Genomic DNA, 16,928 nt, shown 5'->3' with positions numbered 1-16,928 from the left:
CCTACGCCTCCAGGAGGTGCTGTAGCTTTAAGACAATGACTTGGGTGAGTCCTGAAGGATTGAGGTAGTATCCGATGAATCGTTCCATGTTTAATCTGCCCCTAAAAGGAGACATAGAGATATGAACTCAGAAAGCCTCTCTGATGAAAATAGTAACAATTTCTTCAGGTTGAGGACAACATAATATTATCCATGACGACTGCTTCAAGTTTTCTCTTTGCAAGGCTGGGTGACCTGACATGGTGACACACATTCCCGTAATCCCAGACCTTGGGAGGTGGAGGCAGGGTGTGGGCTCTGCTCTGAAACATAATGCGGTTCAAGGTGAAAATAAACTCAAGGGTAGTGGAGCTGAAACCCTCGGAGCTGCCTCACTGCTGGCCACTTCTAGGTGAAAATGTCAACTTCTTCCTCATGGGTGAGGAGTGTGATGATGCTACCAGCAAGCACACGGATAGAAAACTAAGACTTAAAGAGGGAAGATGCATGTGCCTGATTTAGACTTAACACAGATGCATATTTAGGTTTAGAATCTGGCTCCCGAGTCTCTCAACCAAACGTATGCTGTAAAATAAGACTGTCCTCAAAAAGGGAGCACAGAGAGGAAAAGTGAATTCTGAGATGAACTTCTCGTCAAAGATTGAGAAGAGAAGGCAAGGGCAAAAGAAGAAGCAATGCCATCAACTTCTAAAGCTGTTTCTATGATATGAAAGTAATGGTGTGCACACAGTGAAAAGGAAGGGTGTGTCAATGCCGCAAAAAGCAGTCAAGGGTTGCCTTGAAGCCTCTACAATCACAATGAGCATCTTTTACAGACACAGGGAGCACCTTCTACAACCACAGGGAGCACCTCCAGTGCTATAAAGAAACTGACAGAACACTACAACTCAGGACATTAACCTCACAACTTGCAAAGTCAGCAACATTTTTAGAACTTGTTGTTTTGAAGCTAAAAAAAAAAAGTTAGTTGCCATAATTTGAGTTTCATTTAGGAATGGGGGTGGGAAGGTACAGACAGCGTCCCAGCTACATTTGTAGCAACTTGACACAAGGGGAGTAATTTGAGAAGAGGGCACCTCAGTTGAGAGAATGCCCCCACCAGACTGCCTTGTGGGCAAGCCTGTGGGGCGTTTTCTTGCTTGCTGATTGGTGTGAGTGGTACCACCCCTGAGCTGGTGTGGTTAAGAAAGCAGGCTAGGTAAGCCATGAAGAGCAAACCAATAAGCAGCACTCCTCCATGGCCCCTTCGTCTGTTCCTGCCTTGAGTTTCTGCCCTGACTTCCCTGGATGACGGGCTACACCCTGTAAGATGAAGGGCTTCAAAACGATGGGCTGAGAATGCTGTAGCGTATTTGGGGCTGGATTTTTGGTGTTCTGTTGCGGGAACTCAGAAGATAAGAACACTAAGAACTGCAGATGATGAAAGGCTGGCCTGGAAAGTTTCAGAGCGAAGTAAAGACTCTGCTGGGACAGGGTTATCTGAATGAAACCTCGGTCTTACTGGGACAACCAGTGCTTGTCAGCTCTCCATGCAGACACATCTACAGCTGTTCCTGCCGCTACCACTTCAAACTCAGTTATGTGCTTAGTGTTTAATTATAACTGACTGGTATATGGAAAATTTTAAAATTATACCAGGATTCATCCTTAAAACAAGCATCAGCTATACTGCAGTGATAGAAATACATAGACTCTGAGTACCCCGGTAGAAACAGAAAAATCAATGAAGCAAATATTGATTATACAGGATTAGCCTCAGTCTCGTTTCTAGCCAAGGATTTATGGGAAATGAAAGATAATACCCAGAAGCACATGAGGCTCTGAACACTTTGTTACTGAGAATGTGAAACAGATTTCACCAGCAAAACAACTAAGGCCAAAGGAATCTTCACACAGATGTGATGACCCATGCTGCTGAAACCTTGACTCTATCTGGTACAAGATTGATAAGATACTCTTAGAAGATCAGAGAGGTTGGCAACTGGTGACGGTGACTTGAAAACATTCTTTTAAGAAATGCTGCATGGTAGGGCCAAGGAGACATGAGCAAAGCCCTTGCCATGTAAGCCTAAAGACCCAAGTTCAGTCAGTCCTGCAAATTAAGGCAGAAAGTGAAAACTGACTCCATAAATTGTCCTCTGACCTTTACAAACATGGGCATGGCACTCACACCCCCACCCCCACCCCCCTCTCCCCCCCCCCCCTCTCACACACACACACACACACACACACACACACACACACACACACACACACACACACATGAACACAAACATTTACTCCTCTTACAGCCACCAATCTTGTTTCTCAATGCCACTAAAAGGACCTCTAAAAACAGCAGGTCCAGGGCAGAGACAGGAAGTAGAAGAGGCTCCTGAGTCTACATCTTAGCCACACAGAGCTTGCCTGGTTCTGAAGGCCCCAGGCAAGATCCCCAGTACTGGAGAAAGGGAATAAAGGAAAGAAGAGCAAGCGAGCTTAGAAATCGTGTTTTGTCAGTGAGTAAAGAAATGGTCAAAGAATAATAGACGTACAGAGGCTAACTTCAAAAGGATTCCACTAGCCCTAGCTGGGGCTACTGCAGCATTAAAATTACCATAATAAATGGATTACAGTCTATTAAACGCCATAGAAAACAATGAGTTCATGATTATATAATCCCTCGAATAAACAAATGGAGAGAGGAGGCATCTCCCCCATGCAGTGGACGGTCAAAAATGATAAACAGAAAAGAAAAGGACACTGGAGAATCGCCAGTCAGCAACCATCACAGTAATCATTCATCCAGGACACATTAATGAATGTCAAAACCAGAGGCTAAAGGTTTAATAAGAAACAGGGCATTTATATAATCTCAGTGCCACCTACTCAAACACACACACACACACACACACACACACACACACACCAAACAAACAAACAAACAAACAAACGATCAAAACAGTGAATTCAAATTGGCCAAAGAACTTGAAAAGATACTTCCCCAAAGAAGATATTCGAGTGCCCAATGGAAACATGCAAAGATGTTCAACATCTCTAATTATTAGGGAAACCCCAAAGGTGAGGAAGAACCAACCCACACCCATTAGCATGTTGCTATTATGACAGGCAAGAAGGAAGGAAGACAGAAAGAGAAAGAATGAGGGGAAGGAAGAGAGAAAGAAGAAGGGAGAGAAATGCAGGGGAAAAAAAGGAAACCCTGTATAGTAGGAGGGGGGATGTAAAATTGTACAGCTGTGTCAGGGGAAAGGACACAGCCAGTCCTCAAAACATTTAAAAAGAGCATTGCCACATAATCCTGTGACTCTACTCCTGGGTAGATACTAAGAGTTAGAATCAGTCTCAGAGAGAGATTTGAAAACAGCTGAAGCATAAGAGGAACCCAAGTATCCACAACAGGCAGATGAGAATTCACAGGCACAGCAGGATAGTATGTGGTCCCAACAAGGAGGAAATCCTGACTTAACACCACGAGGCAGCAAACAGAATAAGGACTGAGGTACTAAAATATCAATAGTGGAAGCCGGGCCCAGGGGAGGCAAAAAATGGAACTCACTGTTTAATGGGTGTAGAGTTCAGTCTGCAACATAAAAACTGTTCTGGAGATGGTGGTAGAAGGCTATTGCACAACAACAACAAAAAAAAAGTGCCTGTTGCCACTGAACTGTGTTTAAGGATGGTTAATATACTTTTGAAATAACTCACTTAACATAATTATTGATTACAGGGAGAAAGAATAGCTCCACAATAGAGCAATCTCAGTGTTGCTCCTCCTGAGCCCAGTGACCTGTGATTAACATCACCAGCCACAGAATGGACTGGAACACACACACACACACACACACACACACACACATATGGATCTGGTGGGATTGGATATGAAGAACATAGAGTTACTCCTGAGACTACCAGAACTGAATAGTTCAAACCAAATCATGCCAGGTTTATCAGACAAATCCAAATGGCAGAACTGTCGAGATAAGTGTGTGGTGTGTGTCCAATGGCCAGCTCCCCAGAAAGGAAACTTTTTATAAACCTGATTGGTAGCATTTCTATAGTGTAAATAGTCCCATGATTGCCATGGGCTGTTTGCAAAATCTGTAAACGTTGAGCCATCGGCTCTTTGTGTATGGCAGGAGCCGGTCACGGCACATTGGCTGGTACCAGATACGCACTTACACTTCCCACCAGTGCCAATAAACTTCCATGACGGACTGGGGAATTATTTCAAAGACAAGTGGACTAACAAGTCCCAACATGCAATGTAACTCATGTTCTCTGGGGTGCCTCTGCTCTAAAGGGTATGGTAGAGACAAGCATCCACACTCCATTGGCCATCAGCAGGTTATAGAGCAAGAACCCATTAGCATTCCTGTAGTGGGGTTGGATGGTGGCCCCTGGAAAGACATCCGAATCCTATAGACATAATCTTGTTTAGAAGGCTCTTTTCAGGTTTAATTGAATGAAGGCTCTTGAGATAGAATCACCCTGGATTACCCACTTGAGTACTAAATCCAATATGAGAGACACTGGACCAAATATAGAGGAAAAGAAGCCATATGAACATCCGGTCACAGACTAGAGCAGGGGTTCCGTCAGCAATGCTGGCATCCAGGAAGAATCCTCTCTTGGAGCATTTAAAGAGAAAATGATTTCCCGGATTTCACACATCTCCGGTCCACAGCTGTGAGAATAAGTCTCTGCTAGCTTAAACTACCCACCTTGTTATAGTTATTCCAGAAGCCCTAAGAGTTGAATGAAGGACTCCGTTGTCATGCTTGGAGTGAGACCAATCAGGATAATGTGCCTCTGCGGAAGGAATGGACTCTGGAGTATTCAAGGTGACAGGATATGGCGTTAGCCCTAACCGCAGTTACTGGGATTACTCTCAAAAGGCCCACGGAGGCCACGAGTGGTGATGCACACCTATCATCTCAGCACTTGGGAGTGAAGAAGGGGAATCAAGAGTTCAAGAGTCCAGTACATAATCGTTTGAGGCCAGTCTGAAGTATATGGGACCCTGTCTAAAAGGGGACTTGGAGAAAAAAAAAATCTTGTGTCACACTCTTTCAACTTTGCTAAAAGTTTGAAATTATTTCAAAAGAAAAAAGGTATTCGCCCTAGGAACCAAGTGAAGTGGGAGATGTGGTGGTAAATTCTTTGGGGGTTTCCTTCTAGACTCCTTGGTGATCCCTGTGGTCAACACTCCAATCCCCAGTGGTTTCCAGGTGTGTTTTGCTCTGTCCTCTCCATATCAGCTTCCTTGCTGGATTTTCAAATGACTTCCATTTCAAAGGCGCATCTTCAACTGCTTTAATTGAATACTCCAAACACCAAAACAAACACAGCAACCTAGACCAAAAAGCTGCACTCCTGCTGTTCTTCAGACTTTTAGAGGGACCCAGGCAAAGGAACGGCTTCACCGTTTAGGCAAGTTCTCGCTTGAAGTCTCCCATGTTTCCACTGCCTGAGTTATAAATCCTAGACCCTGCACCCCAAGCCTCCCTTTGACCTCTGGTGTTCCGCTAACAAGTCTGAGTACACAGCCTGTCTGCCAGCTCCCCAGCTCTGGCTACTCTGCATTGGCTGGAATCCAGCGTTTTGGGGATAGTTCTAATCGAACATTCTGTCCCATTTTTCGATCACATTTGCATTCGGACATGTCAGACTCTTTGTCCCGTATTTTGCTTTAGAAAATATAGTCACTGAAGCTCTATCATCGGCATATATGCCCTGCTTCTGTGTTAACTAGAAATTGACCTTGAGCCTAACGCTTATGGGCTTCTCAGCCCCTCGCTGTTACAACTGCTCCAAGCATATCAGGACAATCTCTTTACAAATTACCTCTGTTGATGAGGTTCTGATCCTGGCAGGTGTTTGACTGGCACTTGGACTAGTAGCTCCTATGGGATGACGTTGAGAACAAGGTGACCCTTTCCTCTCCTGCCCACCCAACCCTGTTCTGTGGGAACCTATCCTTCCCAGAACATGTGAGTGACTTGGTGACTCTGACATGACTCAACCCTTTTCTCCCTGCTTCCTGTCTCAGGAATGCTCTCACTTGGCTAGTTAAAATGTCAAGATGTGCCGCTTAACTTTAGCAAAAGACTTTCCCACACAATGCTAATCAGTTTGTGTGCCAGAACTTCCACATTTGCATCTAGTAACATATTGCAACGTTTCCAAAAGCTTGGAAGGACAAACTCCTTTGAAAATCCAGTTCCTTTCATTTTCTTTTGAAAGAGGTCCTGTGTGACCCAGAGAAGCCTTGGGTGTGCTGTGTCGCTGAGGAGCACCTTGAAACCCTGTCCTCCTTATCTCGTTCCAGAGTACTGGGGTCACATGTATGCCACCATGTGCGGTTTATGTGGTGTGTCATGTGGGAAAATGTTTAAGAATAGTTCCTAGGACAGGAAACAGACTTTAATTAAATGCCCGAGGTTGTGCTAGAATGTGCTGGGGGCCAGGAGGTTGTCTTCTTTTTCCTGCTTTGTAATCTGCCCCAGATTTTCTTCTTTTATGGGACTCTGGCTCACAATCATTAACAGCAATTCCTAAATCAAGAATCTCTGGGGGGTGGAGGGGACTGAAGCTCTGAAAATCAAGGGTTTCCTCTCTGTAATTAAGCTGACCTTAAAGTGAGGCTTTTTATCTTTCTAAGTGCAGAAATAATAACGTTGGTTTCCCAGGTGCTTCTAACTTCCCAAGGGTAGGGAGAGGCTGTGATGTTGCTCACCTTGCTTCTTTTCCCCTGTGCTCCAGCTGCCCTGATTCGACCCCTGCTTAATAATTCTGTATATATATATATATATATATATATATATATATATATATGTGTGTGTGTGTGTGTGTGTATGTATATATATATATATATATTGATGTTTAAAAGCACCTTATACCACATGTGATGGTAAATGTTAGTAGTTGTCTTGATAGAATCTAGAATTACCTGGGAGATGAGCCTCTGGGCATGTCTGTGTGATATCAGTCACACTGGTAAGGGTTGTGGGTGAGAAGTTCCCTAGCAGTGTATTTCAGACTGCTTATCAGATATCCTGCACATAAGACATTTACATTACGTTCATAACAGTAGCAAAATTACAGTTATGAAGTCGCAAAGAAATAGTTTCATGGCTGGGGTTCGCTGCATTAGGAGCCATTAGGTTGAGAACCACTGGACTGGGCTGTGATGTCATCATGCCTGGGCTGACTGATTTGTTAAAGCACCCTGGGAAGCAGATCTAAAGGGCTAGGAGTCACAAGCCTGTCTGCGGACACCTTCGTCTGTCAGACTGAAAGTAAAAATAGTACTGTAGTCATAAAGTTTGCCTATCTAGGGCTTAAACATCAGATCAAAGAGGCATTTACCAACACTATGGGACTGGAGTCAGATTTGACACATGATTCCTGGGCAATGTGAGTACAAAGAGGAGAAGCCCAGCAATGACAATGATAATAATAAAAGAAAAATAGAGGCAACTGTAGAGGACAGGTAATCTGAGCATAAGAGTGTGGGCCACTAAAAACAGATCTGAATCTTGGTTTTTTCCACTGACCTTTCAACCCTGAGCAATTATTCAGCCTTTGAACTTTAAAACAAGACATACGACAAGCTTTAAGGAAAGTTAGCCCCTGCTTAAGCTCAGCTTCTGGGGTGCTCTGCTCCACACCACTGTCTGCTGCCTTCTGCAAGTGCAGCAGCCTCTGCTGACTTACCCTTTTCCTGCCTGGAAGTGGATCTCTCAGCCCTAGCCTTATGTAACCTTTCCACTCAAAACCAAGTGGCAGTAATTGGAATCCTTTTGTTATTTATTTCAATTTCTTGAAAAAAAAAGGCGTGGCATGTGTTCAAGCTGGTATGCACACTGCCTGTGCCTGGACAGCCTTCTAAGGCTAGAAGAGGGGGTTTCCTGGAAACTCCTGCTTGCAAAAGGGGCAAGGTGGGTGTTTCCAGCACCTGGCTATTTTTCAAGTTTTACATCTGTCCTCCTATCCTTCCTTTCATTGAGTGTGCCTGTTCTCCTGAATTGTCTCCTGAGATGAGAATTCACTCACCCTTCTCTTATTGGACATCTTACTTCCCACATTACAGTTTGAATTCATTTCTTAGAGTGACTTTTTTTTTTGTTCCCCTAAGTAATTAGCTATTTGTCCCAACATGACTTTTGAATAGCTCATACATTTCTTGGAGATTTGAATACTAATTCTGTTGACAACAACAGCATTCTCTGGATGAGTCAGAGTCTCTGCTACATGTATTACATGGCTATTTCAGCTCAATAATTATCCACAAATTGCAGCCAAGCAATACCATACTTAGAATTTATAACCAGACCACCTTCTCTAAAGCCCATATTTTTTTTTCATCTTTATTAACTTGGGTATTTCTTATTTACATTTCAATTGTTATTCACTTTCCGGTTCCTAGGCCAACATCCCCCTAACCCCTCCCACTCCCCTTCTATATGGGTGTTCCCCTCCCCATCCTCCCCCCATTACCACCGTACCCCCAACAATCACGTTCACTGGGGGTTCAGTCTTGGCAGGACCAAGGGCTTCCCCTTCCACTGGTGCTCTTACTAGGCTATTCATTACTACCTATGAGGTTGGAGCCCAGGGTCAGTCCATGTATAATCTTTGGGCAGTGGCTTAGTCCCTGGAGGCTCTGGTTGGTTGGCATTGTTGTTCATATGGGGTCTCGAGCTCCTTCAAGCTCTTTCAGTCCTTTCTAAGATTCCTTCAACGGGGGCCCCGTTCTCAGTTCAGTGGTTTAATGATGGCATTCACCTATGTATTTGCTGTATTCTGGCTGTGTCTCTCAGGAGAGATCTACATCCGGTGCCTGTCGGCCTGCACTTCTTTGCTTCATCCATCTTATCTAGTTTGGTGGCTGTATATGTATGGGCCACATGTGGGACAGGCTCTGAATGGGTGTTCCTTCTGCCTCTGTTCTAAACTTTGCCTCCCTATCCCCTCCCAAGGGTATTCTTGTTCCCCTTTTAAAGAAGGAGTGAAGCATTCGCATTTTAGTCATCCTTGAGTGTTCTGTGTTCTGTGCATCTAGGGTAATTCAAGCATTTGGGTTAATATCCACTTATCAATGAGTGCATACCATGTGTGTTTTTCTGTGATTGAGTTACCTCACTCAGAATGATATTTTCCAGTTCCATCTATTTGCCTATGAATTTCATAAAGCCATTGTTTTTGATGGCTGAGTAATATTCCATTGTGTAGATGTACCAGATTTTCTGTATCCATTCCTCTGTTGAAGGGCATCTGGGTTCTTTCCAGTTTCTGGCTATTATAAATAAGGCTGCTATGAACATAGTGGAGCATGTGTCTTTGTTATATGTTGGGGTATCTTTTGGGTATATGCCCAAGAGAGGTATAGCTGAGTCCTCAGGTAGTTCAATGTCCAATTTTCTGAGGAGCCTCCAGACTGATTTCCAGAATGGTTGTACCAGTCTGCAGTCCCACCAGCAATGGAGGAGTGTTCCTCTTTCTCCACATCCTCACCAGCATTTGCTGTCACCTGAGTTTTTGATCTTAGCCATTCTCACTGGTGTGAGGTGAAATCTCAGTGTTGTTTTGATTTGCATTTCCCTTATGACTAAAGATGTTGAACATTTCTTTAGGTGTTTCTCAGCCATACGGCATTCTTCAGCTGTGAATTCTTTGTTTAGCTCTGAACCCCATTTTTTTTCTTTTTTTTTTTTCAGAGCTGGGACCGAACCCAGGGCCTTGCACTTGCTAGGCAAGCACTCTACCACTGAGCTAAATCCCCAACCCCTTTCAACCCCATTTTTTAGTAGGGTTATTTGTCTCCCTGCAGTCTAACTTCTTGAGTTCTTTGTATATTTTGGATATAAGCCCTCTATCAGTGGTCGGATTGGTAAAGATCTTTTCCCAATTGGTTGGTTGCTGGTTTGTCCTAGCAACAGTGTCCTTTGCCTTACAGAATCTTTGCAGTTTTATGAGATCCCATTTGTCGATTCTTGATCTTAGAGCATAAGCCATTGGTGTTTTGTTCAGGAAAATTTCTCCAGTGCCCATGTGTTCGAGATGCTTCCCCACTTTTTCTTCTATTAGTTTGAGTGTGTCTGGTTTGATGTGGAGGTCCTTGATCCACTTGGACTTAAGCTTTGTACAGGGTGATAAGCATGGATCAATCTGCTTTCTTCTACATGCTGACCTCCAGTTGAACCAGCACCATTTGCTGAAAATGCTATCTTTTTTCCATTGGATGGTTTTGGCTCCTTTGTCAAAAATCAAGGGACCATAGGTGTGTGGGTTCATTTCTGGGTCTTCAATTCTATTCCACTGGTCTATCTGTCTGTCTCTGTACCAATACCATGCAGTTTTTATCACTATTGCTCTGTAATACTGCTTGAGTTCAGGGATAGTGATTCCCCCTGAAGTCCTTTTATTGTTGAAGATAGTTTTAGCTATCCTGGGTTTTTTGTTATTCTAGATGAATTTGCAAATTGTTTTGTCTAACTCTCTGAAGAATTGGATTGGTATTTTGATGGGGATTGTATTGAATCTGTAGATTGCTTTTGGTAAAATGGCTATTTTTACTATATTAATCCTGCCAATCCATGAGCATGGGAGACCTTTCCATCTTCTGAGATATTCTTCAGTTTCTTTCTTCAGAGGCTTGAAGTTCTTATCATACACATCTTTCACTTGCTTGGTTAAAGTCACACCAAGGTATTTTATATTATTTGGGACTATTATGAAGGGTGTCGTTTCCCTAATTTCTTTCTCGGCTTGTTTCTCTTTTGTGTAGAGGAAGGCTACTGATTTATTTGAGTTAATTTTATACCCAGCCACTTTGTTGAAGGTGTTTATCAGCTTTAGTAGTTCTCTGGTGGAACTTTTGGGATCACTTAAATATACTATCATATCATCTGCAAATAGTGATATTTTGACTTCTTCTTTTCCAATCTGTATCCCTTTGATCTCCTTTTATTGTCTGATTGCTCTGGCTAGAACTTCAAGAACTATATTGAATAACTAGGGAGAGAGTGGGCAGCCTTGTCTAGTCCCTGATTTTAGTGGGATTACTTCAAGTTTCTCTCCATTTAGTTTAATGTTAGCTACTGGTTTGCTGTGTGTGGCTTTTACTATGTTTAGGTATGGGCCTTGAATTCATATTCTTTCCAGGGCTTTTATCATGAAGGGGTGTTGAATTTTGTCAAATGCTTTCTCAGCATCTAATGAAATGATCATGTGGTTTTTATCTTGCAGTTTGTTTATATAGTGGATTACATTGATGGTTTTCCGTATATTAAACCATCCCTGCATGCCTGGGATGAAGCCTACTTGATCCTGGTGGATGATTGTTTTGAAGTGCTCTAGGATTCGGTTTGCCAGAATTTTATTGAGTATTTTTGGGTCAATATTCATAAGGGAAATTGGTCTGAAGTTCTCTTTCTTTGTTGGGTCTTTGTGTGGTTTAGGTATAAGAGTAATTGTGGATTTATAGAAGGAATTCGGTAGCACTCCATCTGTTTCAATTTTGTGGAATAGTTTGGATAGTATTGGTATGAGGTCTTCTATGAAGGTCTGATAGAATTCTGCACTGAACCCATCTGGACCTGGGCTCTTTTTGGTTTGGAGTCCTTTAATGACTGCTTCTATTTCCTTAGGAGTTATGGGGTTGTTTAAATGGTTTATCTCTTCCTGATTTAACTTCGGTACCTGGTATCTGTCTAGGAAATTGTCCATTTCCTGCAGATTTTCAAGTTTTGTTGAATATAGGCTTTTGTAGTAGGATCTGATAATTTTTTTAATTTCCTCTGATTCTGTAGTTATGTCTCCCTTTTCATTTCTGATTTTGTTAATTTGGACACACTCTCTGTTTCCTCTCGTTAGTCTGGCTAAGGGTTTATCTATATTGTTGATTTTCTCAAAGAACCAACTTTTGGTTCTGTTGATTCTTTCTATGGTCCTTTTTGTTTCTACTTGGTTGATTTCAGCTCTGAGTTTGATTATTTCCTGCCTTCTACTCCTCCTGGGTGTATTTGCTTCTTTTTGTTCTAGAGGTTTTAGGTGTGCTGTCAGGCTGCTGATATATGCTCTCTCCTGTTTCTGCAGGCACTCAGAGCTATGAGTTTTCCTCTTAGCATAGCTTTCATTGTGTCCCATAAGTTTGGGTATGTTGTACCTTCATTTTCATTAAATTCTAAGAAGTCTTTAATTTCTTTCTTTATTTCTTCCTTGACCAGGTTATCATTGAGTAGAGCATTGTTCAATTTCCATGTATATCTTCCCTTATTGTTGTTGAAGACCAGCTTTAGCCCGTGGTGGTCTGATAGGACTCATGAGATTATTTCTATCTTTCTGTATCTATTGAGGCCTGTTTTACAACCAAGTATATGGTCAATTTTGGAGAAAGTACAATGAGATGGTGAGAAGAAGGTATATCCTTTTGTTTTAGGATAGAATGTTCTATAAATATCTGTTAAGTCCATTTGGTTCATGACTTCTCTTAGACTGTATATGTCTCTGTTTAATTTCTGTTTCCATGATCTGTCCATCGATGAGAGTGGGGTGTTGAAATCTCCTACTATTATTGGGTGAGGTACAATGTGTGCTTTGAGCTTTAGTAAGGTTTCTTTTACGTATGTAGGTGCCCTTGTATTTGGAGCATAGATATTTAGGATTGAGAGTTTGTCTTGGTGGATTTTTCCTTTGATGAATATGAAGTGTCCTTCCTTATCTTTTTTGATGACTTTTGGTTGAAAATCTATTTTATTCAATATTAGAATGGCTACTCCAGCCTGCTTCTTCAGACCATTTGCTTGGAAAGTTGTTTTCCAATCTTTCACTCTGAGGTAGTGTCTGTCTTTGTCTCTGAGGTGTGTTTCCTGTAGGCAGCAGAATGCAGGGTCCTCATTGTGTAACCAGTTTTACTAATCTACGTCTTTTTATTGGGGAGTTGAGTCCATTGACGTTGAGAGATATTAAGGAAACAATCACTATTGTTGTTTCCTGTTATATTTGTATTTGGATGTGAGATTATGTTTGTGTACTTTTCTTCTCTTTGTTTTGTTGCCAAGATGATTAGTTTCTTGCTTTTTCTAGGGTGCAGCTTGCCTCCTTATGTTGAGCTTTACCATTTATCATCCTTTGTAGGAGTGGATTTGAAGAAAGATATTGTGTAAATTTGGTTTTGTCATGGAATATCTTGGTTTCTCCATCTATGTTAATTGAGAGTTTTGCTGGATACAGTAACCTGGGCTGGCATTTGTGTGCTCTTAGGGTCTGTATGACATCTGTCCAGGATCTTCTGGCTTTCATAGTCTCTGGTGAGAAGCCTGATGTGATTCTGATAGGTCTGCCTTTATATGTTACTTGACATTTTTCCCTTACTGCTTTTAATATTCTTTCTTTGTTTGTGCATTTGGTGTTTTGACTATTATGTGACGGGAGGTGTTTCTTTTCTGGTCCAATCTATTTGGAGTTCTGTAGGCTTCTTGTATGCCTATGGGTATCTCTTTTTTTACGTTAGGGAAGTTTTCTTCTATGATTTTGTTGAAGATATTTACTGGTCCTTTGAGCTGGGAGTCTTCACTCTCTTCTATACCTATTACCCTTAGGTTTGATCTTCTCATTGAGTCCTGGATTTCCTCTATGTTTTGGACCAGTAGCTTTTTCCGTTTTACATTATCTTTGACAGTTGTGTCGATGATTTCTATGGAGTCTTCTGCTCCTGAGATTCTCTCCTCTATCTCTTGTATTCTGTTGGTGATGCTTGTATCTGCAGCTCCTTGTCTCTTCCTTTGGTTTTCTATATCCAGGGTTGTTTCCCTGTGTGCTTTCTTTATTGCTTCTATTTCCATTTTTAATTCCTTCACCTGTTTGACTGTGTTGTCCTGAAATTCTTTCAGGGATTTTTGTGATTCCTCTCTGTAGGCTTCTACTTGTTTATTTATGTTTTCCTGCGTTTCTCTAAGGGAGTTCTTTAGGTCTTTCTTAAAGTCCTCCATCATCATCATCAAATGTGATTTTAAATCTAGATCTTGCTTTTCTGGTGTGTTTGGGTATTCAGTGTTTGCTTTGGTGGGAGAATTGGGCTCTGATGATGCCATGTAGTCTTGGTTTCTGTTGCTTGGTTTCCTGCGCTTGCCTCTCACCATCAGGTTGATTCTGGTGTTACCTTGTTCTGCTATTTCTGACAGTGGCTAGACTGTCCTATAAGCCTGTGTGTCAGGAGTGCTGTAGACCTGTTTTCCTGTTCTCTTTCAGCCAGTTATGGGGACAGAGTGTTCTGCTTTCAGGCGTGTAGTCATTCCTGTCTACTGGTCTTCAGCTGTTCCTGTGGGTGTGTCCTGAGTCCAACAGGCAGGTCACTTGGAGCAGAAAAGTTGGTCTTACCTCTGGTCCCACAGCTGAAGTTGCTCCTGGCGGGCTGCTTTTGAGCTCTCCATGAGGGCAGCAACCAGGAGGGCCTGCGCCGCCTTTTCCCGGGCCCCCCACCCCTGTGCACCGGAGTCCCAGATGGCATTAGGTGTTTTCCTCTGGAGTCAGAAATGTGGGCAGAGGGCTGGGGATTTAGCTCAGTGGTAGAGCGCTTACCTAGGAAGCGCAAGGCCCTGGCCCTGGGTTCAGTCCCCAGCTCCGGAAAAAAAAAAAAAAAAAGAATGAGACTTTCCGGGGTTGGGGATTTGGCTCAGTGGTAGAGCGCTTGCCTAGCAAGTACAAGGCCCTGGGTTCAGTCCCCAGCTCCGAAAAAAAACAAAAAGGAAAAAAAAAAAAAAAAGAATGAGACTTTCCCTTGCTGAATAAAAACTCTGGGGAGACTTTAAAAAAAAAAAAAGAAAAGAAATGTGGGCAGAGTGTAGTCTCCTCTGGCTTCCCAGGCGTGTCTGCCCCTCTGAAACTTTATCTCTCCCTCCCATGGGATTTGGGTGCAGGGAGCTTTTGCCTGGGTCCCTTCAGGTCCAGGTGGTGTCTGGACAGCAGGGGGCCTGCTGCTTGAATGCCCCTATCTTCCAGTTCCCAGAGGCCCTATAAAATTTCCTCTTGGGCCAGGGATGTGGGCAGGGGTGGGCAGTATTTGTGGTCTCTCCCGCTCTGCAGTCTCAGGAGTGCCCACTTGTCTGGGTGGTGAGCTCTCTCTCCCACGGTGTTTGGGAGCTGTGGGCCGGGATCAGCAAGGTTAGTAAGGCCCATATTTTAAGTGTATACTATTCCTGTGAATACTCTGGATCTATGGTTTTTTTCTTAAATATTTAGGAAAATTATTGACAAAATTGAAGCTCTGGTGTAAGGCAGGCTTTGCAGCTGACCCATTTCAGGTTGTACCCCCATGGTCCTCTTGGCCCCGCTTGCCTCTCTGTGTTTCCACCCCAGAACAAGGAGCTAGCTGTAGCAATTCTAGCCCCATATAAATGCACAAAGTACCCATAGGGAAAGAAAGAGGATTGTCACCCTCCAGGAACCCCAGAAGGGAGAACTCTCTGAGACACACCAACAATTTCCCTTGTCCCATTGGTCCAAACTGTCCGTTCCTGTAATGGTCCTGCATAAAAACAATGGAGCTGTAGCAGTGCTAGGCTTCTTCTCTCACACGGTCTGTCTATGGTAAGGTGTGAGCACAACTGTCAGGTGTTGAAAGTTACCTTTCTATTGCTGTTAAGAGACACCATTGGGGTTGGGGATTTAGCTCAGTGGTAGAGCGCTTGCCTAGCAAGCGCAAGGCCCTGGGTTCGATCCCCAGCTCCGAAAAAAAGAAAAGGGAAAAAAAAAAACAAAAACAAAAACAAGAGACACCATGGCCAGCAAAATTCTTCTTAAAGGAAGCACTTAACTGGGAGCTTGCTTATAGCTTCAGATGTCAGCCCACTATCATCTGTGTGGGAGCGAGCAAGCATGGTACCAAAGAATTAGCTGGGAGCTTTACACCCTGATCCTCAAACAAGCAGGCAGGGAATAGGAATTAGGGGGTGGGAAGAATGGGACTGGCCTGGGATTTTGAAAACCCACCCCATGTGACTCCAATAAGGCCACACTTCCGAATCCTTCCAAGCATTTTAGCAACTGGGACAAAGTATGTAAATGGTGAGTTCACATTCAAACTACCACACTTCCAAATACTCAATTTCTATCCATTCAGAGATGTAATTCCATAGGATAACTTGGAGAATCGTGAGAAACTGGAGTCTCAGTGGGTAAAGAGGCGCCTCAGGATTGCTCCGCTCTGTCTAAGGCCAAAGTAGATCCTTACTAACAGACTTCTTTAATCTATCATTTAGGGAAAATGACCCAACCTCTGATTGCTTCCTACTCTGCAAGCAAGTTTGCTCTGGATGGGTTCTTTTCCACCATTAGAAAAGAACACTTGATGACCAAGGTCAACGTGTCCATCACTCTCTGTGTCCTCGGCTTCATAGACACAGGTAAGGAAAAGACCCTAGAATAAGTGGCCCTAAGTTGGTCTGTCAGCCTTACCACGTGAAAAAGGAGGGTCATGTCTCCCTGAGGGTACCTTCCTTCTCAGTGGAAAGGCATTAGAGACCAAAACTGGAATCATCAGTCCCAGTCACTCAATGAGGCACCTCCATCACTGGTGGAGTCTAGCCAACCTTGATCCTCCTTTCTGTTCTTCCCATTCTCAGGGTATATTGAACTCTGAGCTCCTTATGCCCACATGAACTCCCCCTGACCACTGCTGTTCTATAAATGATACCCAATACCTGCGTCCTTTTCTTACTGCACTCAACAGTGACAAGAAGTTGATTTCATGAGTTCACTGGGAAGGGTGTACATCTAACTGAATTGCATTCCTTAGAAACAGTGATTGGTACTCTTCAAAGAATCAAGGCCATGAGAAGCAAGAAAAGAGCCTTCATAGACTAATTAAATAAATAAGAAATTAGTACTGAGTGTACTCTTGGACACTATCCAGGGGATGCTGGTAA

The 16,928-nt window shown here is 43.0% G+C and overlaps 2 protein-coding genes across 16 annotated transcripts in view; one reads left to right on the top strand and one right to left on the bottom strand.

The window, feature by feature from the left end:
* The window catches only part of LOC148001892 (uncharacterized), a 53,193-nt gene that overhangs the window by 4,131 nt on the left and 32,134 nt on the right, over nt 1-16,928 (bottom strand). For all 7 annotated transcript variants that reach the window (XR_015636306.1, XR_015636308.1, XR_015636310.1 and 4 more), the window contains one exon: nt 6-101. Coding sequence is in view for 2 of the 7 variants with exons in the window: in XM_087582016.1 (XP_087438142.1) it covers nt 6-101 (96 nt within the window). In the remaining 5 variants the exon portion in view is untranslated. The remainder of the gene's footprint in view (nt 1-5; nt 102-16,928) is intronic.
* The window catches only part of Hsd11b1 (hydroxysteroid 11-beta dehydrogenase 1), a 70,191-nt gene that overhangs the window by 31,509 nt on the left and 21,754 nt on the right, over nt 1-16,928 (top strand). For all 9 annotated transcript variants that reach the window (XM_087580055.1, NM_001429465.1, NM_001429463.1 and 6 more), the window contains one exon: nt 16,263-16,406. In XM_087580055.1, the coding sequence (XP_087436181.1) occupies nt 16,263-16,406 (144 nt within the window). The remainder of the gene's footprint in view (nt 1-16,262; nt 16,407-16,928) is intronic.

Source organism: Rattus norvegicus, chromosome 13, assembly GCF_021556685.1.
Source record: "Rattus norvegicus strain SHRSP/BbbUtx chromosome 13, alternate assembly SHRSP_T2T, whole genome shotgun sequence".
NCBI classification, from domain to species: domain Eukaryota; kingdom Metazoa; phylum Chordata; class Mammalia; order Rodentia; family Muridae; genus Rattus; species Rattus norvegicus.
Note: the sequence above shows the minus strand (reverse complement) of the source record. Positions and strands in the feature narration are given on the sequence as shown.